This window comes from Cariama cristata, unplaced genomic scaffold (assembly GCF_000690535.1).
Source record: "Cariama cristata isolate BGI_N322 unplaced genomic scaffold, ASM69053v1 scaffold19777, whole genome shotgun sequence".
Lineage (NCBI taxonomy): Eukaryota > Metazoa > Chordata > Aves > Cariamiformes > Cariamidae > Cariama > Cariama cristata.
In genome coordinates, this window is record NW_009626366.1 from 65,174 (window position 1) to 89,091 (window position 23,918).

The 23,918-nt window shown below is 36.0% G+C and overlaps 1 protein-coding gene across 1 annotated transcript in view; it reads right to left on the minus strand.

The window, feature by feature from the left end:
- LRRK2 (leucine-rich repeat kinase 2) overlaps nucleotides 1–23,918 on the minus strand; it is a gene marked incomplete at its 5' end in the record, with an annotated part of 64,481 nt that overhangs the window by 30,423 nt on the left and 10,140 nt on the right. Inside the window, 19 exons of the mRNA XM_009704017.1 lie at nucleotides 1,443–1,591; nucleotides 2,892–3,142; nucleotides 3,655–3,875; nucleotides 4,336–4,405; nucleotides 5,195–5,316; nucleotides 6,770–6,958; nucleotides 7,183–7,438; nucleotides 8,925–9,095; nucleotides 9,182–9,310; nucleotides 10,664–10,803; nucleotides 11,106–11,250; nucleotides 12,918–13,051; nucleotides 14,723–14,847; nucleotides 15,982–16,111; nucleotides 17,796–17,902; nucleotides 18,688–18,767; nucleotides 19,319–19,443; nucleotides 20,622–20,741; nucleotides 23,557–23,688. Of these exons, the coding sequence (XP_009702319.1) occupies nucleotides 1,443–1,591; nucleotides 2,892–3,142; nucleotides 3,655–3,875; nucleotides 4,336–4,405; nucleotides 5,195–5,316; nucleotides 6,770–6,958; nucleotides 7,183–7,438; nucleotides 8,925–9,095; nucleotides 9,182–9,310; nucleotides 10,664–10,803; nucleotides 11,106–11,250; nucleotides 12,918–13,051; nucleotides 14,723–14,847; nucleotides 15,982–16,111; nucleotides 17,796–17,902; nucleotides 18,688–18,767; nucleotides 19,319–19,443; nucleotides 20,622–20,741; nucleotides 23,557–23,688 (2,796 nt within the window). The remainder of the gene's footprint in view (nucleotides 1–1,442; nucleotides 1,592–2,891; nucleotides 3,143–3,654; nucleotides 3,876–4,335; nucleotides 4,406–5,194; nucleotides 5,317–6,769; nucleotides 6,959–7,182; nucleotides 7,439–8,924; nucleotides 9,096–9,181; nucleotides 9,311–10,663; nucleotides 10,804–11,105; nucleotides 11,251–12,917; nucleotides 13,052–14,722; nucleotides 14,848–15,981; nucleotides 16,112–17,795; nucleotides 17,903–18,687; nucleotides 18,768–19,318; nucleotides 19,444–20,621; nucleotides 20,742–23,556; nucleotides 23,689–23,918) is intronic.

A 23,918-nucleotide genomic window follows, 5' to 3' on the forward strand; every position in this document is an offset into this window, starting at 1 on the left:
TCTTACACATATAAAAATGGTTCAGCTGTTTTTAATGCAGGTATAAGAGCTACCCTCTGAAATACTGTGACAATAATTTCAAAATGGAAGATTTTATGTCTTGAAGATGGAAATAAATTCTGAGAGTAACTAACATCTCATTCATGTAATTTGTATTTTTCATAGGTAAATTAATTTTGATACCTTTGCATGAAATATGCTAAGCCACTGAAACACACTCTGGACTCAAGTCAGTTGCTTAAACTAGTGAAGGAGATCTGCCCTGTGGTACCTGAGCTATCTGCACATGGCTTGGAGATACAACATAAGAGCTATGGAAGACCTGCTTTTTCTGGACCAGAAGCTGTAAGCCAAGTGGGATACTTCAGGGCATCTCAAATGCCACCTGCGTTCAGGCAAGAGAATCAAATATTCTATTTATTCAGAAGACAATGGAGGATGTAGTGTGGTAATATTTAGAATCATAGAATCATTTAGGTTGGAAAAGACCTTTAAGATCATTGAGTCCAACCATAAACCTAGCACGGCCAAGTCCACCACTAAACCACGTTCCTAAGCACCACACCTACACATCTTTTAAATACCTCCAGGGATGGTGACTCCACCACTTCCCTGGACAGCCTGTTCCAAGGCTTGACAACCCTTTTGGTGAAGAAATTTTTCCTAATATCCAATCTAAACGTCCCCTGGCACAACCTGAGGCCATTTCCTCTCGTCTTATCACTTGTTTCTTGGGAGAAGAGACCAACCCCCACCTGGCTACAACCTCCTTTCAGGTAGTTGTATAGAACGATCAAGTCTCTCCTCAGCCTCCTCTTCTCCAGGCTAAACAACTCCAGTTCCCTCAGCCGCTCCTCATCAGACTTGTGCTCCAGACCCTTCACCACCTTTGTTGCCCTTCTCTGGACACGCTCCAGCACCTCAAGGTCTTTCTTGTAGTGAGGGGCCCAAAACTGAACACAGTACTCGAGGTACGGCCTCACTGGTGCTGAGTACAGGGGGACCATCACTGCCCTGGTCCTGCTGGCCACACTATTTTTGATACAAGCCAGGATGCTTGTATGATATGAATTTCAGTACAGTATTAAACCTGTATTATTACTAGATTTGTAAGCTAACTTTGAATGATTTCCTTTGCCTTGAACGTTCGCCAACAGTATGTATGATCTCAAGTACACTCAACCATTTTTATAGCATCTAATACAAATGTAAAAACAAGATGAGTTACACCAAGTCAGATCAAATGTCCATCAAGCCCCATTCGAAGTATACTGCTTCCACCAATGATCAAAAGTTGATGCTTAGGGAACTGTATAACCAAGGACAAGCATATATGGTATTCCCCTTTTCTGTTCTCCCAAGACTCCAAATACTGGTGGCTGAGAAATTTTATGACTTGGAATGGTTTCTAAAAGGTGGATCCTGTTTTCACAGATACTTACCAAGAGCATTCATCCTGGCGTTGAACTGCTCCAGTTTTGTACAGCCCATGAAGACATTCTCAGCAAGGGATGAAATATTGTTCTTACTAACGTTTAAAATTTTCAGTTCTTTCAAGCATATGGGTGAACATAAGCATGAAATTTTGTTTCTATGATAACAAGAAGAAAAAAAAAAAATCCATGTTTTATTCAGGAAGTATTAGCTAAAAAGTAAAACTAAATATTGATCTGACAATGCTATCCTTACACTGGTAAACCAAAAATCAGACTTTTATCTATACAAATACTGACCAGTCAGCAAAAACACTGGTACACGTGGCAACATGGAATAACATGACTGATATTAAGATTGTTTTAATTAATTTGGAGAGTAAATCTCAGAATGTACTACACTGCGTCATTTCCTGATTACATACTGCAGCTCAGTCGCACACAAAGAGGACTGTTGCATTTGTGAGTAGCTCTGTTTACTAAAGATATGTGTTTGCTGTATTATAATCACAGAATGACTACCAATCGGGGAGGCGGGAGGGGAAGGGAATGGAATTCCATTTAGGGGATACAATTCAGGATGAGTATATAGTGTTACAATGTATTCTGGGAAGAAGAACACCAGAAAGATCCTGAAAAGATCCTGAAAATACAGAGATAAAAGAACCATGCAGCACTGTTTTGCAAGGGTCATATTGCTAGCAAAATTCAAAATAAAGCTCATGAAGAAATGCAACAGGATTTTGAATTTAAAATATTGCTTTTGTAAATTTGATTCACATATTTAATATTGCTTGCTTTAGTTATGTATGTCACTATCTTTATTCTGTGTGAACTTCTGTGTAAAAAACATCATCATCTTACTTAAAATAAATTATAGGAGATAAATGAGACACATCTGCAGTTAACAGAGCTATCAGTAACAGTATGCTTAAGAATTCCTTATAGGTACGAATTATCTCACTCACTAACAAATAAGATAAAATGTGCTGGTAAACAAAAAATTACATATTTTCTCTGCTTCTGTCATTTAAATTTAAAACATATCCATACCAATAAATGCAATTCCATGAATCATACTTCCAAAGAACCTTTGGTGAATATGAAATACAGCAGAAACTGTATTCTGTATTCAGAAAACCTAGCTGAATACGTTAGACAATACAGAATCCTGTGGATGAACAGTATGGCAGTAGAAAAACGCTGAACTACAATGTTTTTAGTATGTAACTGAAACTGCAATGCTATTAGATTGTATCAAGGCCCACAGATATTCTCATGTACTTTGTAATGCAACACTGAAAATTGTAGCAATTTACACATTTGGAAGATCATGTCAGTGTTTCACTGCTAACTAAACAATCCTTTCCATGCTATAACAGTCATCATTCTGGATGACAAATGTGTTCTTTTCTCTTATGTTTGTTATGCTACAGTCCATTTACTAATGCTACTCACCCTTCTAGCAGTAGCTGTTCCAGATTTTCAGCAACATTTGTAAGAAATTCAGGAACGCACACCAACTGATTATATGAAAGATTAAGTTGCTTTAGAGTTGGACATCTGAGGTATGGATCCAAAGCAATGGAAGGTCCAATGTCATTTCGAGAGATATCAAGATTTGCAATACAATTCATTTTCAGTAAGTAAGTCGGAAAAGAAGTAAATCGGTTAATGTGCAAATCCAAGTAAGTCAAGCATTTCAAGTTCTGAAAGAAAAGGATAATTTGTTTAAAAAGTTAAATGAAAATACGAATTTATAGGTTTTAAATTGAATTATATTTTACACAATTTATTAATTTACTTATGTTTCTCTCACTAGGAAAAAATAGGAGAAAATAGCAATCATACCAATGTAACCCATAATATTTCTATTACAGAATAAAATATAAAGCATTCTTCAAAATTAATTAGCTCAGTTTCATAACATTTAACAGAGATTAATTGCCTGCAGTTCTCAGTTCTATTTATGTTACTACTTTACTCAGTATAACATGTCCTAAAGCAGTTCTCTGCAGTAAATGACTTAAAACAGTTCCATGAAAGTACTTTTATTTATAGCTGAACATAAATCTACTGAACGAAAATTGAGTGAATGTATGAAGCATGCAACAATATACACTCATATTCATGAGTAGTATTGTTATGGGTACATTGTTAGAGACAAACAATTTATTGTAACTAATCTCAACTTTTATTATATAAAATTATGCAGAATTACTTCACACAGTTGTGCTGGAATGTTTGTAAGAGCATTTTGGTGGAGCTCCAGTTTCTCAAGATGTTCCAGATGACTAGTTAAGCAGCTATTCTGGCTGATGGCATCAATGTTCTCCAGCTCATTTGATGAAAGATCTAGTGATTTAATATATTCTTTCTCTGAGATCAATGAAGAAAGACTGTCTGATGGTCTTATATGTGGTGAAAATTTTGAGATACCTTCTATTAAAACAAAAACATAGGAAAAATAGCATGATTTCATTTATCACGTAATTAAAATTAAGATCAATCAACTTGGGATCTAAAGATGCAGAAGACAGTGAAAGTTTGGATACTGGTTAAGATCCAAATCCATGAAGACTTCTATTAAGAGACAGAAATTTATAAGACAGTAGGTAAGAGATGGACGCTTATGCACTGCACAACAGAAGTAGCATTTGAAAGCTAATAAGGCCATTCATGAAATTTCACTGCCTGTTTAATTCTGCATAAATTATTACTGAAGCCCAGCAAAAAAAATAATTCCCTATATATGCATTACTTGTATTCCACTGTAGTGTTTCCAAAATGTATCCTCCTCTTTGTAAACAAATATATAATCTAAAATCTTTGCATGCTATGCTTGTGAAAGCATTAAGGATGAAAAATCTCTTTTATATGTTAAACTGTATAGTTTACTTACTAGGGGATTCATCTGAAGGCAAGAATTTTCTTCTCTGTTTCATTATTGGTTCATAATCTGAGCCAGGTCCCTGGAAAATCCCAGAAGAAAAAAAACAGTTATGGACATATGCAGATATCTGAAATGATCTGAATTCAGTAAACTTCTTTTTATTGTGGTTTCTTTCACCAGAACTTCTGGGGGAACACAAAGAAACTGTATATTTCAACTGAAAATATCAAAAGGTCACATCTTTATAAAACTTACTGATCCATGCAATATCAAAGAACAGTAGATTTAAAGTGCAACGGAAGCAGTAAATTTTTTGGCAACTTAAAATGATTTTCACTAGGGTGGAGTGAGAGGATGGAGCAGGATATTACAAAAAAACCCCCTCTCTCTAGAGAAGTCAGTCTCTTCAGTTTCCCTTTACAGTCAACAGAAAGAGACAAGCTCCTTTCCAAGGAACCTGATGTTGATCCCACCAATTTGTCCTCTTATGTCTCACTATGGAATCCGTCTCTCTTCATTGATTGCAGTAGCACTCTGAAGATTAGCTTCACTAAGTGGTAATTAAGTCTTTGTGAATAGACCCACAATTTCTCTATCTGCATTTGAACACCAGACCGGAAATTTGAGCAATTCACAAGAATGTGTACTTTTTATTGATCCCAAATTTTTGCTGAAATAAACTCTCACCTGTACAGTGATCTGGAGCACAGTAATTGAACAGCAATAGAAGGAAATATTAAATGGCAACAGTGAGACAAGAGCCCACATGGTTACATGACCTTTCCTAACACTTGATTATTAACGATTTTGCAGCAGGCAACACAGATGGACTTATAAGAAGCCTGGAATTAATAAGGATCTGACTTACCACAGAGTAGGAATGTCGCGGCAAAGTAGGAGAACCTCTTTGAAATGCCATTTCCCTATAATATAAGTCAGCAACTGCAATGGAATTGGACTTAGTTTTTCTAAAAAGTGAACCTTCACTTCCTAGTACGAAACAGTAACACAAGAGGACAAATAAGTAAGAAAATGTATCTAAAGACGAGGCTCAGAATTCAACTGTAATGTAGATGCTGACATACAAAGGAGAGATACGTTTCAAAAGCATCAATATTGGCAGGATCTCACTGGGTAATTGTGTGTGTAATAGGCCAAGAATGTTGTCAGCACGTTTTAGAGCACATGGGCCATACTATCTCGACATGCTCCAAATACGACCTGCAGCTTGCGACATTGATGCTTTATCATTTAAAATTTCCAGCAGGTTGGGATTATTATACATGTTTCGTAACACATCTTTGTGCTACTGCAGTGTAAATAACTTTTTAAAATAGAAAAAGTTTGTATTTTAATAGATAAATTTGTACTCCCACATTTATTGAGAATGAAACATCAAATGCAACTCTGGTATTGGTGATTCAGGGTTATTTGGACTCATTTAGTGTTCCTCTTCTCAAGTTACTTTAAAACTCCTAAAATCACTCCTGTTAGCAAAGCCTGTATTTTTTTACCATAATTTACATATGACTTAACAACTTTTCTATGGGAGACAGTATCAGTATCTATGAGTATTGTATGTCTGTGCTACAGTCCTACAGAAATGAAAAATGGTGCTGAATGATGTAAAGGAAAAGAACAAAACAGAACAAAAAAATTCCTTAGGATTCTCTGATTCCAAAATTCAAATTCTTCATCCGTGACAATTTTAAGTATCCAACAGTTCTAAAATAACAGTGACATCTGAGCAAACAAAAAGCACGTTGTAAATTAAGGCCACTTACTCTTATTATTAAGTTATCGATACTATAGACAGAAACGCTATTTGTTTACAAGTTAAAGGCATTCAGATTTCCTGACATGGTTGCCAAGAATGATGTTCAACTGAACACAGACTTGTTATTTACACTTTCTGATCAATTAGATATCTTTGGGATAGGACTTGTTTTACCTACTTTATTTGTTAACAATATAGCCCTCTATACCAGACTTTGTTGTGCGCAGACAACCCAGGGAACAGGGACTTCTCGATCACAATACACCTGACTTCAGAATGAGACAAATTGTGCTCTTGAAGCACTTGGTTTTTGCTACAGACTATAAAGGCAGCATACCAGAATAGCTCAGAAACAGACATCAAAATAGTCAATATCTAAATCTGGTTGGATGAATCTCAGTCTTTCTTTCTATAAGAAAAGGAATGTATAAAGAACTAATTTTAAATGGACAACTAAATAAAATGCTTTAAGGTCCTAATTTTGTAGGTAAAGCACAAACTTACTCATCATAAACTATTTTCCAATGTTACCACAAACAAAATTTTAAATAAAAGTATTTTTTTCATGGGAAGTGTTTTATCTCAAATAAACAACTGATTTATGGCTATGGTCTAGCCCCGGTATATCAGATTGGGATAATAAAAAGACAAAAGAAAAGCAATTACCTTCACTATCAATATCATCACTCAAAGGAAAAACACTGTCCACTAATGGGTCAGAAATGAAATTCCAGTCATAGGTTTTATCCACTCCATCTTCAGAGAAGTTTAGATCAGAGGAGGCTCTTGATCTATCCTCTGATATATTCTTCATCTGGAACTTAAGCACCATTCTTGCCAGTGCAGAACCTGCATCTGTATGTATAAGAAACCAAAAAGATAGTATATTTTCCAAGAAATCCAAACAGCTTTAAAAAAAACCAGAAATAACTTGATTTATTTTCAAGGTTTGGCAGTCTTTCTATAACCAGCTGAATGCTATGAAGAGATCCTCAACTGAAGGTCTTGATCTAAACACTTATATAGTACCATCGAGACATATTAACACATTCTGTATAGCAAATTCTATATATACTCACTCTGTTTCCTTAATGGAGTAAGTTTATCTGGAAACAAAGGAATGAGCCAGGAAGGTTCTAGTCTCCCAATGCCAAATCCTCCAAGACATATACTGCTGTTGGCGACATCAAGGCTAAGCTTCTTTAAGAGCAAGCTGATGATTTGGCTATCTCCTCTCTTTATACTGATGGTTAAAGCACTCCGAATATCCTGCTCTCGAGCACCATTGGCTAATAGCAATTCCACCAATTTAGGATTATTTCCTTTCTCACAAACCTAACAGAGAAAAGTAATTAAGAAAATTTATGCAAGGCACTCAAACAGCTCAGATTGCATTAAGAGACTTGTCTCAAATTCAGAATCACTGTGTTTTTAGGATCATGTCTCTTTTCAAGTTACACAATTCCCTACCCCTCAGACCATATGCCTGCCTAAGGCATCTGAGTACTAACTCCCATTTTCCTGAAGTCTTTGCCCAAAATATAACAAATGCCTGAGTTCTGTAATCGTAATTTCTGCCATGAGTGCGTGCAATTTCCAGGTAAAAATGAATGGTAATTTATGTAGTTTGGTCATTGCATGCAGTCTACAGCAACTCCATTTATTTATCTGTTCAGTGGAAAAAAGACACTTAGGGGTTATTTTGCTATGTCATCTGGATATCAGATGAACACCCAGCAGTGCTTTATAACCCAGTCCGCTCTGCCAGCAGAATCAAACACTTCTTAATTCACTTTAGGCAGTACTGGTGGGGTTCCCTCAGACTGTTTAAAACTTTGACATTGAAGCAAAATTAGGAAGTGCTCAAAGAAAACTTTAAAGGCAGTCACATTTAGCAAGGAGCACTTATAAATAGGTGGGAACAGCCTCTCTGTTGGCACGGCTGAATCCAGATGGGATTTTGCCTATGGCCTTATTTAAGACACCAACATATTTCAAATAGTTGATGCTCTGGATGTGGACACTGTCTGAATAAAGCTCTTTGCAGCTAGTGTGACAGCAGGCATTCTGAGATGTTATATTACTTTAACTGTGTTGGTAAAAAGTCAGAACTCTAACCAGAACAGTTAAATCAGCACAAAACCCGATGACTACATTAATCTTTAAGTACAACAGAAAGTAAAAAAAAAAATCCACCATTCCAGGGCAGGCATTTTGGGCAAAGTCTTTTTTGCAGGTCTAGAACAGACTGGGACTAAGCACACTGAAACCTATCTATCTATGCACAGTGCTGCCTGCTGGTCCATCTGTACTTCAGCCTCACAGAGCTTGGAAAGAGATGAATTTGGAATATCAGTTCATGGACTGGGCTCTAATGGGCTTGATGTCATCTGTGCCTGATTAGTTCAGAAAAAATGACTGGAAGTTTGCAAAGCTTGAGCTTAAGTCTTCTTCCTCAAAAATAGTCCAAAGCTAAGGCTAAGTCAGTACTTGATTAAACCCAGGTTTGCACACGAACAGGGTAACAATCAGAAAGCATGGACTTTAATGTGAACTTGCATCAGAACCGCACTGGCAGTGTGGGCACACTCTAGGTGACAGTGACCCTATGAGCTTCAATAAAGTGAAGGATGTTTCAGTGAACATCCGATTGAGCCTCAAGACACCGTGAGTAGCAAGGGTTAACACTACTCAGGTCACAGTTAGATTGCATTGGGTATTGCTGCTGTGTTCTGCCAAATACTTGTTTACATGAAAAGAGACAAGAACCCAAAAGCACAAATTTTAAAGCAATGAAACTATATATATTTCCATATATTACCTGATAGATCAAAGAGTTTGTCTTTGTCTTCTTATTAATATCAGCTCCCAGTAGAAGTAAACATTCAGCCATAATACTATTGTACTCAATACATGCTTTTTCCAGCATCTTATTTTTTAAATCATCATTTTCAGCTATTTTAGCAAAACATTTACAACATAGGCTTTGAAACTGAATGGGAAGACAAACAATCAAAGTTAGGACAAAAAAAGCACCAAAAATTTTCAGCTGTGGAGCTGTCAAAAGAGAGAAGATACCTGTCGATCTCGCTGGTCAGTGAAACACATAGACATCTGGTAGAAAATGACTGTGTCAAATGATTCATGTATCAGTAGCTTTGCAAAACAAGGTGACAGACCAAGAATTGACAAGATTGCATGAAATCCCTAAGAACACAATGAGAAGACTGAAATAAGTACAGTGTTAAAAAGTGTCATTTTAAAACAGGTTGTGCAACAAAATCAAATTTCAACCAAAAGATACGTGCTTTTATTTTTTTTTTGTCATGCTTTTAAACATGCAGTAATTCACAAATTGGAGAAGACCAAGGGAGAAGCAGAAACACCTGGTGTCTCTGTGTTTATATAGCTGTAGTTTCATGCTTGTTTAGCTGACCCACTTAAAACAGATACTAACTGGCACTTGAAAAGCCAGATTATGCACCATAATATCTGACAGCATCCTGCCTGGCAGAGACAAATGTACTCGTGATTTCCTGAAAATGTACAAAGGGAACAATCTCCTTCTAAGGATATGGGATAAAGACACATCCCTTGTCCCAATGTGTGGCTCTGTAATTCTCGAATTTGAAAAAAAAAAATACATAGGCTAAAAGAAAAATTTAACAGGTGTATCTAAAAATTAAAAATAAATCCTATGATTCTGCAAGTAAAGTTCACCTAGAAGGGTGAACTGGGTAAATTACAGACTCTTTGTCCAAACCTAATTGAGACTAAATCACTTTAAGTAACTTCCTTATTCCACCACATTATTTTGATTTCTCTCTGCACTGGTTGCTAAGCTAAACTTGGAAGGGTTAGGGGAAAAACACAGTAAAGAAAGGAGGCTGTACTTGTAATCTTTTCATATTGATCTGAAACAGAAGTGCAGAAATTCTCATAGGAAGTTGATCTCATAGGCAAGCTCCATTCTGCTAGAAAAATGAAACTGGCAACAAACAGGAATGCTTCTGAAGCAGAGGAAACAACTTTCACATGAAGAGGACAGAACATGTGTTTGCAGACAGAATAAGAACTCTCCTTCACTATTCAGAAGTAGATCCAAAGTCTGACACAGTGTTCCAGCAACATCCTTCCTAAATACAGCATTCCTACACCAAGATTTTTGCTGGCGACAGGGCTGGGAACTAAGTTATTTTCTATCTCTTTTCAAAGGGCAATTAATACTATAATGACGGTTACCTCATTAAATGATTATAGATTGACTGAATGACAGACCATGACTGAGAAATTTGTTCTAGTTTGCAGATCTCAGAAGCCTTAGCTAAACATCTAAACCGATACTTACATATTCTGGATTGAATATACGTCTCCAAGAAAACCACCTCTACGGCAAACATACTAGTTTAATTATAAAGGCTTATACTAATCTAGTAATTGCAATAAAGTAAAAAGAAAGTAATTAAAATAAGGAATTATACTTCAAATATAACTACATTAAAATAATTTTCTAAGATTTTGCCTTTCAATTCCATCTTTGTACATAGAAATAACACATACATGCATCTGGATTTCAGTGACCTCTTTAAATCGTCGCAGAGTAGAAACCAGAACGGTTGACAGGACATGCATAGTTGCAATACACAAAGTCTTTCTTGTAATCAAAGGGCGTAGAAGACTCAAACCCAAACACTGTATGTCTGGAAGAAAAAAGAAAGATTAGTAATGTTTATTACTTAGACATTCCGAGTGGAATAAACCCATGACCTACGTAGTGTTATATTACTAATATTACAGAAAGTTATTTGCATAAGCATTACAGGGCCAGGCATAACTACAAAGTGGATGAACCTGAGGACTATGCAGTACTGCAGCCTTTTCTTGCCATGTAACCTACATCATATACAGCACTAAAGAGCGTAACAGATAGGTTACAGCTTCTATGGTTAATCAGCCCCTCCTACTACGTCATTCCATTCCACTACCAAAATACCTTCCCTACCTTGTTCGTCTGGATACATCTGTAGGGTGTGAAGCACAGTGTCAGTAGCTCCCTGCTGGGTTAAAATTTCCAGTGCACCAGTGCACTCGGCTACAGAAGCAAGTAGTTTTAATCCACACTTCTGAATGCTAGGATTTCCAATAAACTAATGGAGAAATGAATATAAAATCAGATCAGGTTTGCTCTGCTTACAATGGCAACAGACGAGTTGTTTGTTTTAAAAATTGTTCTTTAAGAACAAGAAATTGTTGTTCTTAAAGTATGTGAAATTACAGCTGACGCGACAATAAATAACAATAATTACAATTTCAAAAAGGTTTCCTTTTCAATCATCAGTTTCAGCTCTTCATAACCTCCCGAGATTTGCACCTTTGATTCTGAAAATATTCCCTAGCTAGTTTTCTAATGAAGAGGAGGATTTTTTTTCCTCAAAGTTGCAATTCAACCATTCACAAGTTCACACTATTTTGCTAGGACAAGGAGAGTGAGAAAATGTACTTCCTTTATAGTTACAAAGGAACAAAAAAGGAGTTCTTTGAGAACCAGCACAAGTGACAATGATGGTGGCAACTGAAAAAACATGAAAAGAAAAAGATACGAAGCAACAAACCTATTACCACAGCCCATCAAGATTTTAAAAGTTTTGGGTTTAGTTATATAGCAATTCAACAGGTTATTTGTGATTATTTTTCCCAATTTTCCCCCACTTGTAGATGGAAGAAACCTAGAAGAGGTCTAGATCTGAAAGTGTGCAGAGGTGTCACAGTGACCTACAAATCTGCAAACTTATTTCAGTGGAGTCATGACCATCTTCCTCCTTTTTCCTTCTCTAGTTTTTCATTAAAAGATGTTCATTTCTAGCCCTTTTGGTTGATATTGTAACACTCCAAAACACAAACAAGCTGGGTCAGAAAAAGCAACCAGGATGATCACAAAGCACTGGAGATTGTAATACAATCTGAAGTAAAAATTACTTTGCCTCCCTTATTAACTCCTATGTCCTATATGTTCAGGTCAAGAAATGTCCTTTAGACACTCCAGCACTCTCTTGCTGATACATTATTTGCTCTGACTTTTATAATAAATGTAAGAGACATAAATTTCCTTGATTGAAGGTGTTTGGCGAGCCTAAAATCATTGAGAGACTTCTAAAAAATTGTGAATTGCTACATTTTGATTGTGGTCACGTGAACCTTGCAAACCTTGTAAGGGTGGGATTCTTCTGAAGGCCATGAAGTTAAACATTTCCTATAACTAGAATTTAAGGTTAATTTGCTGTGGAAATTGCCCAGTGTTCCCTTTGTTTAGACTGGGTCTGCTTCAGCCTTTCACTTTTCAGCTTCCCCCTCAAGGCACAGTGATCACTGTTTTCCAGTGGCTGGAAAAAAGTTATAGAATTGAACGGTGAAAATAATGGAGACAACCGAGAAACACTGTTCTGTTGAAAGAAAAGGATGATGTATCCATGAAAGCCATATTAAAGAACCACTCAGTTCTATGCATAGTGGAGGTGTAGGTATAAGCATGCTTTCCACGAATAAACTAGTCCATTAAAAAAATCACAAATAAACTGTAAGCTTAAAAAAATTAGCCTTGTTTTTATAAATATCCTTTAGAGTTACTCTGTAAAGGATCATCTAATACACTCCAGAACAGAAAGTAAGAAGAAATACCAAATGATAAATGAAACTCAGGAGTTAAGATTCTATCAAATCAATAGGAAAATCAATGCAGAACTAAAACTTACAAATGATTCACCATTGCAAGTGTAAAATAGTGACAAAATCCATTAGAATAAAGCTTTAATTATACCCTGTTCAAAGCATTAAGCACCAACGAATGAGTTCCCTCCAACAGACACTGGCTTTTAATGACTTTTACTGTAAGTGCGAAAGTAGCATCTCCCACATCTCTGGAAGAACCATTCTGGTGTTCACTCTTTGTATCTGCAACAATGGAAAACAGCCTTCCTCAGAAGAACAGATTTAATATTCTCCCCAGTATTAAGCCAATATTATTAACCCAATAGAACAATCAAATTGAACACACAGGTGACTCAGAGGGCATATTTCAGATCTTATGACATTTTCAGAATGCTGTAGTTACAGAGACTGGAGTCCCTCCAGATTTACATTGTAGTGCGAGTACATTGTGTTTGAAATTATTATTTCACCATATGTTTGCTCAATGCTTACTGTGAAAATGCAAAATCATGCCAAAGAATTTTGCGTAAAGTACATTGCAATATATTACTTTAATGACCTATGGGGTTTCTTGGTGTTCCTGACACTTACTTCAGAATGCCACTTCCTTTTTGAAAGGTGACACTATAGAGAAGCTATAAACTAGTCGCCCTTTCTCACTTGGCAGCACATCATAGGCCAAATTTTACTTACAGATGGCGTTAAGTGGAAGGTGAGTACAAATAAAAGAACAGAGAAAGGTCTTTCAGATTTACGTTGTAGCTACTGGCACTTGCAGTCAAGTGGCACTACAGAAAGTACCCAGAAATCCTTTAAAAGTCATGTCAGCATTCATATTTGTTCCAATCACTATTTTCCCCATGAATTATTTTTTATTCCCTAATTAACTTGCAAGTTCCAACATCCAGTTGGCGCTCTGTTTGTTTGATTACACTTTAGAAGGGCCTCACTTCCAGGATACTGGCAAAAAAAGCGCCTTGCGTACATGTTAGAATACATATATCAAATCTTAATCCTCTTGTTTATTGAAAAAAAGGAAAGTATTAGGATTATAATTCAAAGAATAGAAGGAAACTGAAAACCTACAATCAGTCTGCATATTAGCCAAGTCACTAGGTTCAGAATTATTGGTTTGGTAAATGTTCAACTAAAACTGCTGAGAGATACTTGAAAAAACTTGTTCTGAAAAAAAATCAGTACCTCATGTCTGTACTCTCACACTTAATATCAGAGGAAAAAACCAGGATATACAGCAGTAAACTGATAAGCAGAGATAAAATTTTCCCCAAATTCTATTAAAGGTATAGAACTAACAAAGAACATATTTTTCCCACTGTAGATGGCCTTTAAAGAGATTATTTTTTTTTTTGGAAAGGAATTTCTAAGCTAGTCAGTTTACCTTCTCTTTTTCTGTAGAAAATAGTACACAATAGTATATTTCATATCTTTAAATCACTGTCTTTATTTTCTGGTGTCAGAGGTCCAATTTTTTGTTTCTTCCAAGAGATACTATTAAAACAACTGCATTTTGTGGCACAACAATATTGATGCCATTATCCCTGTTTGCCCTCACTTAAAGGGTATCTATGATGAAACTAATACACAATCACAGGAAGAGCTCCACACTCATTCCCTGAATTCCTTGGAAGTAATGGAGCTAACTTCACTGATGAAATCAAGGGGAAATCAATGGTGATAATTTTGGTCTGCTATCTTCAATACCTCAAACGTTTTCCTCCATCTTATGTGTTCTTAAAAAGTTACAGCTGCTCTCTGCTATGTACAGAACTCCAGTAAATTTTTTGAAGCCCCATAAAAGGCTGTCACATTAGATAAGACTAAAACCTAGCTATTTAATGCTGTTCTCTGATTTGGCATATGATGCCACACCGATTATATTTTTGGATGACTTACCGGGCATCATGAAGTGTAAAAGGACTCGAAGTGCTTCCAGTTGTACAGAGAGTGATTTTTCATGTTTCCTCATGGCTTTCACAACTTCTGATACAGCTACTGTCATTATATCCAGGTGAGGGAAACTGAAAATATTGTTTATAAAACAAATAAAACGAATGCATTTCTAAATTTTACATGTATTTGCTTCCTTAATCAACATCATGTGATAACCCTTTAGAACACTGTAAATCTGGTTTGAGCTACAAAATATGAATTAAACTATGGTACTTTTTTTGATCATAGCAAATATATTATTTTCATTCCATGAATTCAGTCTGTGTAACGAATTCCATTGTAGACTACTGAGAGGTAATTTTCAATCCAGTCCAGAACAGTGATACACAGAGAGTATAGTGTTTCATTCAGGGTGAGTGGTGGATTCACACATTTCACTTTGATTCCAGTTCAGATATGTGAAAAGGCACATCTTCCTTAATTTAGTGCTCTGCAACTGTCATAAAGTACTGATGAATTGTCAGATACTTGAAGAATAAACAGAAAAATATCAATCATGTCAGGTTCTAATCTTGAAGAAAAAACAGTAATCTCAATGTCATTAGCACTCCTAGAAATGGCAGTAGCCAAAGGCCACTAATTCACTTTTAAGGTTATTTTATTCTTTTATTTTTTAATACTTTTTATTCCTGTGAACATATTTATGGAAGTTTTGAGATTTTCTTCTTTATAAAATGAAATTATTCATAAGAAATTCTGCGACTATATCTTGACTCTGTCACAGCTTAGCATATATAAAAGCTTCAGGGAAGGCTTGGCCCTGGCGAGACACATGGAATCACATCCCCACCCTATAATCCAGTATTTATGAGCCACAGGTTTGGTTTTCCAGTCATATTCTAGAGGATTTGCAAAAGCCAACACTAAAGTAATATTAACAAAATTTTAATAATCAGTATTGTAGGAAATTTCTTAGCTCTCAATGGAATTCAGCATAGCTAACAGGAGGGGAGACCACCTAGCAATAGTCTATTCAAACCTCACTGCTCAAGAACCATGAAGGGAACATGTAGCTCCCTACACATACCCACCTGGACATTTGACCACAGGGCTTACAAACTTCAATGTCCTGAACAGGGCTGTCAGCCTATGGTCAATTTTAGTATCAGTGAAACAGTTCATAATTTAAATGTAACCACTTACAGCACTGAATCTCAAACACCTTCACTTTGGAAGTGGTCACGTATTTCTAAGTATATTACCTTCCTTCGAAAACACGATTCAGAACTCTGCAGGCACTTTCAGCCACTTCATGAGAATGTGGATGTTTCCTCATTATATCCAACACATTCATATGTATGCCTTTCGCCAAAAGTGTCTTCCTAATATTTACTACAACACAAAACAGCAAGCATCCTATAAGTAAATCTCTCTCTCTTTATGTACAGTTCTCAAAAACAACAGAACTGCTAACTTCCCACCCGCCCTTTTTTTGAATTTTTCCCTCACCAAAGACACACGTTATAGAAGTATAAATTAGAATGGGAAACAATTTGAGCTGAAGCTGACTTCTGTTTGCATAGCTTAATTAAAAGCATTATAATTCCTGAATGCCTAGTAAGTTTAAACACATCTGCTATTCTTACTTAGATAAAGTTAACTTAAGGGAAGAAGAATGTACAGTTTTACTTTTATTTTCAAAAAATGTTTATTCTTAAACAATTTTTCCTTCTAAGTACACTTTGCAATCATGCAGGAAAGCTAGAATTTAAAACTTTCAAAAAACCTTCTATATTCCAAAATAAAGCTTCAAAAATGAAATTATATTTATTCACTCTATTTACTTTGTTAATTCATTTTTTAAAAATTCAAATACCCAAGCACATGTTGTAGCTATAACTGTAACCAATACAGCTTAGAACACTATAAAAATATTCTACATTATCATGGTAACTACTACCAATTCTTGTCATCCCCAGGCCACTACATCCAATTTCAAATGGTTAATTCAAGCAATATTGCATTGTGCCAGAGGGTTTTACTAAGCTTCTTTATGTCTATCATTTCTAGTGTAAGTACATTCATCTAGGGGTGGAAAAAGAAGAAGAAAAAAAAAAGACAAAATAAAAATTTGCTTTAGATTTCCAAAGGGAATCAGAGGCCCACTTGTCAGTAACACGTTATGAAGGTACCTGGTATAATATATGATAACAGTGTGCGTACATTTATGAGATCTATTTCTCAATATGGATACATATTTATCTCATAAATAACTATAAAACCTTTTCACCGTTAGGTTTTATGTCCGTGGATGGCTCAGTAAGCTAGTGATAAAACAATGCTTTCTCACCTAGAGAATGGTAATTAACTGCTAGTCTTTTTCTTCCTATCTAGCCAGTGGTTTTCAATGTGCAGTCTACAAACCACTTGAGGTCCATAACCATTTCAAAGGGTTCTGGGAAAGGTATCTAATAAAAGCAGGCCAACTGTCAGTAGGTTTAAATACTCTACCCAGGGGTCCACATCTCCACTGAAAAATTTTGAGGGGGTCTGCAAATTGAAAAAAGTTAGGAAATCATGTTAGGGACACAATCAGGACTAAAGCAATCTTGAAAACTGTTATGCACATGCTTAACTTGCTACACATGGTTTGATTCACTGAAGTCAACAGGACTGCTCAAATCCCCTGTGTTAGGCAAGAAAATGGTATTTGTCGGGTTGTAATCCTTACTCATGTGATTTTCAACAAATGCTGCTCTTGACGAAATTCAAACATGTGATAAATACTTAAACAAGCATACAAAGAAAGAACACTCTTTACACTTCTCCTGCTCCAAAAAATAGCAATTGCAACACATAAACTGGCAAAGAGCTCTTTACTTCCACATAGTCTCTTTGATACTAGTCAAAAATAGCTTTTTCAAAGCAAGGAATAAACTTCCTACTAAACACAACTGCATAATATTCTAATTACAGGGAATATTGTATTTATACAACAGCACACTAAATATTCTTTTAGTATTACAGCAGTAACTTTCTGCTCAATTAGAAAGTAAAGATAATTAAATTCCCTTACCATTTTGTTGTGACAAAACTGCCAAGGTACTAGCAGTTGCCTGAAACACTTCTTTTGAAGAGGAGTGCATCAGCATGGAGAGCATCACTGCTCTGTCTATTGGGAACCTTTCACAGAGAGAAACAAATCACTGCACATTGACTATATTACAGCAGTTACTTCATAACTGTAGTTCAGTTTCCTAAAAAGGTATTAAGCAACATAATTAAATTTTCACATGATTGTACTTGGCTTCTAATATGTTTCCAGAGCAACAGCTGACAGAAAGCCCTTTGCAAACTATGCATATTAGCCTACTCTGAATCTCACTGAATTCACCTGGAACCATGCTTTCCAAGTGACTTGAGGTTCAGAAAGCAGTACAAATCAGGCTTACTAAAATTTGAATGATTAAAATTTTAAGTGACTCTCAGAAATAGTTTAAGTAAAATGAAAGTCTATGTCTTATCCATGCCAAGATTCTCCCTGATGAGGCAGCACTTCCTCTACTATGCCCTTTCAACTGGTTTGTGGGAAAACGAGCCCTGCTTTTCCATACTCCTTAAGTGCCAGATATCTTAATCTTCTCTATTTTCCCTACTCTCACATTCTTTAGTCCTCCCTATCCTTGTTGCAACTGAAGAAGAAATTCCTTGTGAATTCTAAAAACTAGCTCTATTAGACTGTGTTCTGACCCTTTGTTAAAATACTAGCAATTTTGCCTGACTCAAGGTTAGCATACTTTTCAAGACAGAAACTTCCCCAGGAGGTGTTGATCACAATGTATTTCATCATATATTAGAAAACAAGAAAGAAAAGTAAAAATAATTGAAACATGAGACCCCAAATGGCCTAACAGTAAGCTTTCATTTTTTTCATTTCCAAAAATATAGTTCAAGGTATTAACACTGACTGATTATCTCCATCTCCAATCTTCTCGTGCAAGTTGCATTGATACAGAAATAGATTTTTCAAAGCCCAGCACGCAGCCTCCTAAATAAAAACCAAGAGGAGACAAAAGGATTAACAAAATATGCCTTTAAAATATAAAAAATATATTAAAAAATTCAAACAGTTTGATTGTTTTTCATTCCGTGACAAAGGTACAAGGTGCTTTATGTAGAAATACAACAAGATGTGCACTGTTACGTTCTTTATAGCTGTGACAAGCCTGAGTTACAAACATGTGCCACATTCTCATTATTTGATTTGCATTTTGATACCCATTTTAGGCCAAGATTAATTCTTCTGTTGATGGGCCTGTGTTTTGCTGCTGTATACAGAGGAGCTACATAAACAACAGTCTTTGGATGGCCAAAGTTTCAGGTAACACGTCTTATCTCAATGACTTATATTTGATCCCAAGGAGTAACTGAAACCAGTTGAGGTGAATAAAGATAAGAAAGGTAAGATTCACTCTAAATCTAGTTCAGTCCTTAAGGCTTTGTTTGCCTGAGGATACATGGGAGAAAATGATATTGCTAAACATTCTGTTTAATGCATAATGCAGTCTTTCCATACCCCCATCATCCAGAAATTCTCACCAGCACATCCATGTTTTTTCGGTGCAGTTCTAATGCTCTGTAACATGCTTCCAACCAGCATAATTTTTCTTCCTCCTCCTCTTCTTTTCTTTCCTCTAAGTCTCGGTTTAAGAATATTGTTTCAGCTTGAAATATAAAATATTGACAATAAATTCTTATTGTGAAAACAAAACACTTATGTCTTAACCTTCCTATAGTCATAGGGAAGTGCTCACACTGCCTATACGCGAACATTAGTGGGAAGAGTAGCCTTTTCTGGGAAGGGAGAAGCCTTTTGACATAAACTCTATGACAGATTTGAAAAACGTCTTTAAGGTTACAAAGGGACTAAAAAATTTAATTATAGTGTAGTAAATTAGGTACATAGTTGCAGAGCAGTCAATGCTCAGGCTCTGAAAAGACCTGCACATACTTTTTTTTTTGTTGTGTATTTACATACAGAATAGCAGAGACATAAAATACACCTGTGACTCATTTGCACATTACTACTTATCACAGAGCCATCTACACTCTGAAGCAGTGCCATTAGAAAAACAAAATGCAAATTGCAGTTGCTAAAAGAGAAATATCTGGTCCCAGGAAGTGCAATAGAATTTAAAAGAAATCATTTTATACCCGTGATTTTTCAGCATTTAAGGAAAAAAAAAAAATGTATCAACCATAATATCCGAGGCTTACTGGAGTATGTACTGATTTCTAATTTTTGCTATTTTAGGGACTCTTAAACAGCATTTCTACTGACTTTTGTATGGAACAATTACTCAAAGACAAAGAGGATCAGATTCTTAGCTTTTTGCCACTAGCTAACTAACTTCTGTTTCAAAATAATACCTGGAGGGTACTCAAGGAAAAGTTTAAATCTTTTAATTGATTTCAGAACTCAAGCAGAAGAATTGATTTTGTGTTCCTATCAACTGCCACAATATAACAAGTACTATCATACACAGCAAACACAGCATCAAATTAGCATTATCATCTCTAGAGATTTTATGTTAAGTAGGGATTATCCAATATTTGCCTAAGAACAAACAGGTTGCTTTGTTAAGATCTGTCAACATAACGTACCAGCTCTGAACACTGTGAAGATGCTGGGCGTATGATACGAACACAACCATACCACTGTAAGACAACAAACAGTAAGCATGTAGGAAATCTAGCTCTGTCAAAGCTATCCTGTCTGTGGTTTTTGTATTAAAGAAACAAAGTTTGAAATGATTACAGGAAATTACCAGTATAAAAAAATTAACAAGTGCACAGATAAATGAAATAATTTGTTTATGTATCTAGGAAGAGTTTTACTCACTTAGAAGAGCTAAACAACTGAGAGCTGCAGCTTGTAACTTTACATTTTCAGGATATGTTTTAACAGCCTTCACAATGACTTCTGGAACCTTATGTAATACAAGGATATTGAAAAAATTTCCTGAAAACACATAAGATATTAAATGAATATAAACACGTATCTAGACTTTACACATGTTTAACATAAATTGCTAAGCACACAATGCACAAACTTTGCAAATGTTGGCTTTCTTATTACAGGGCTTGACACAACAATGTTTTATTTATGGAAAGAAGAGGTCAAGGATAAAAACAGTTCGGATCTAGGTTCTTTGAGGTTTTTTTACAAAAGATTGAGGTTTAATGCAAAATGAAGTGCACATTGTCATCAAAACAAGAAAAATACAGTCAGTGTATCACTTGCAGATTTCCTGCCAGGAAGCAGATGCAGTCCTGGTCTTGAATTCCTGCAATGATTTGATTTATCCTATCGAGCAAGCAGATTAACCCCAGTTTGTTCGGTTTGCCCTACTCTTTTTTTGCCCTCCTCATCAAATAGATCAAGGTCAGCATTATAAATACAGAATACATACATTCTGGAATAGTAGAAAGAATTACCTTTTGATAATACAATATATTTAAAGCATAACTTTCATTATAGGTTGTACACTATTTTATGTTAGAGGGTGAATATAAGGAATTCCGCAAAAAGCAAGCAAATGAAAATAACTTCCTCATTTGTTGTAAAAACAAGTATCATCCATAAATAATACAGCAACACTACTTTGTAAAATACAGTTTGATAGCTATGGTTTCTATTTTCATATTCAATTTTGTTTAATTCTTGATAAGTAAAATGAGAATCGCACTAGCAATGTGAAAAGTCAGATTAAAATCTGTATTAATGTTTCTCAGATGAGGTACAAAATTAAGAAGTCTCCCATATTTGAGCATCAAAAATATAATTACATACAGAAGAAAAGCTAACTTCATTTCTTTCCCTCAGTTCTGGTCCTGAGTCCTATAGGTGCTGACTACCTTCAATGTCTATATTTTTCACCAGAAGGTAAGTACCTCTCCTAGTGTTTTATGATTCACTTCAATGAGACCAAGTTAACAGAATGCTTAAGAACAGACTTTAAAGCAAGTCCTTTCCAGATTCATCATTCTAAAACCTTGGCCTTAACACCTATTACAAGTGCAACCGGAAACTATTTTTCTTCTTACCCTGTAGTAGTGTGGTCATGTTAGATCAGCATTGCTGTTTCTTGCCATATTTTAATGGAAATGGCACATTCGTGTAAACATGTTACTTATGAAATTAATAATTTTAGGCTATGTGATGAGTAATTATGTTGGATTTGTGGCTGGCATCAGTCAGTTAAAATCCTGATGACAGTCAAATCTAGGATAATTATTAGCAGATTAACAAAAATACCTGATGGTGATTTTCGAAGCTAGTAGATGCTGACTTTACCATTTCACTGCCAGATAACATGGGTTTAGGAAGACAGCGTCCATCAGAATAATTTGGGAAGCCACACCGGCTATATGGAAATCTTCCAGACTATTTCCAAGAGCACCCAGTAATTTCACATCTGTTTCCCTAACTGTGTGGTGCTGTGGACACTTCTCCCCATAACTCTCCTGAAGTGGCTCTTCATTAAGATGCTGAAAGATCCTATAGCTGCTTTACTGCCACTATTACTTGTTGGTCAGCATATACACATGACAAACAAGTGACTGAAACCAGGCTGGTTGTGTTTAGGGAAAAAACAGAGTTGCTGTGTCCCCACAAGTACTTGGTTCCCCTGCCTGTCTTCAGTTAGCCTTGCACAGGTACTGTTCAAGGGTAACATCACCTCTTGCCAAAAACCTGCAAATATAACCTCAGTGGCCACCACATTGTCTTGAAATTTTTATTTGGCTTTCTGAAGGGGAACTGGAAGTTGCTCTGGGTTGCACTCAAGTTTGATCTGTATTTTCCACAATATCTGCATAAAGAAGTGGAAACAGATGGTGAAAGGATGGGAGTGACCTGATTAAGGGGAGTCATGCACTGGTACCAGCATCTGCAGTAGCTTCAGGCCACCACCTGCAAGAATTGGGAAGTCTAACTCATGAGAAAGACCTTGGCTGAGTCCTTGACGAAGAAGAACCTGCCATGGAGTGGGAGCTGCTCAAGCAGCTACTCAAAGTGCTTTTGTACACGGCGAGGGGAAAAACATACTTATTTTCATTTAAACTTCTTATTACGTGGTCCTTGGCAACTGCTTAGATCAGCTCATTATAGTGGCAAGAGAGAATACAGAGCTGCTAAGAGGCACAACAAATCCCTTTTTGACATTGCCATCATTTCTCTGGATGTGATACTAGGCCATGTAAGCCCAGACAGCCAAAGTACTTTTGCCCAAGTCAAGGGAAGTCCAGGAATCAGTGGTTCTTTCACTGCTGCAGCATAGGGGACCCCAAGACAGGCACCATAGCTTGACAGGAATGCAGTTTAGATCTCTGAAGGTGAACGCATTGCAAGGAAGAAAAACACAGTCTTGGAGAATACCTCCCAGGCAATTCTGTAGCACCAGTTGTGTCTCACATAGTCAGCACTGCCACTTCAAAAAAAGAAATCTAGAAGGAATTTTCTTTCTTTCTATAGTAACTTTATACAGAATGGGATCTACTGATCTCCCATTCTCATCTTGTGCTTCTCCCACTTTTTTGTCCCATTTTTTTCCCCGCTTTAGTCTTTTATGGCAGCTTCTGTCATTGTTACCAATGTTTAACACAAAACAATACCATACTGACTGTGGCTAGTGTTACCTCAGCAAGTTTACATCATCAGAGACATGGAGCTATACAGCAGCCTAAGGATTAACTGGAATAGTAGTTCTCTCTCTTTTAACTCCAACTCTTACACACTCATAGTAAGCCGACTATAAACAACTTTGTGAACTTACCCAATGTAAGCTTATGCAACAAACAGCAACTCACTTCCTGAACTGTTTCACTATTGGGGAAACTTTTCATCATTTCCACTACAACATTGTAGCAACGAACATTTCCAGACATGAGCACTTCAACATTGCTGGCTAAAGAAAGAAACAGAAATAAAAATTGCTTCTAAAGACAAAAAACAACTTATTGATTGGATTCTAATTCAGACTTTATTTCAATATATTTATTTGTAAAATTGGGCCTATGTTTCAGGTTTTGCCTTGTAATTTGAGAGAAAGGTGGCATTTTTTTCTTGGTTTTGCCATAGAAGACATGAATGACTACCAACATTTGGAAATAATTCATTAAGTTCAGAGTCCATGTT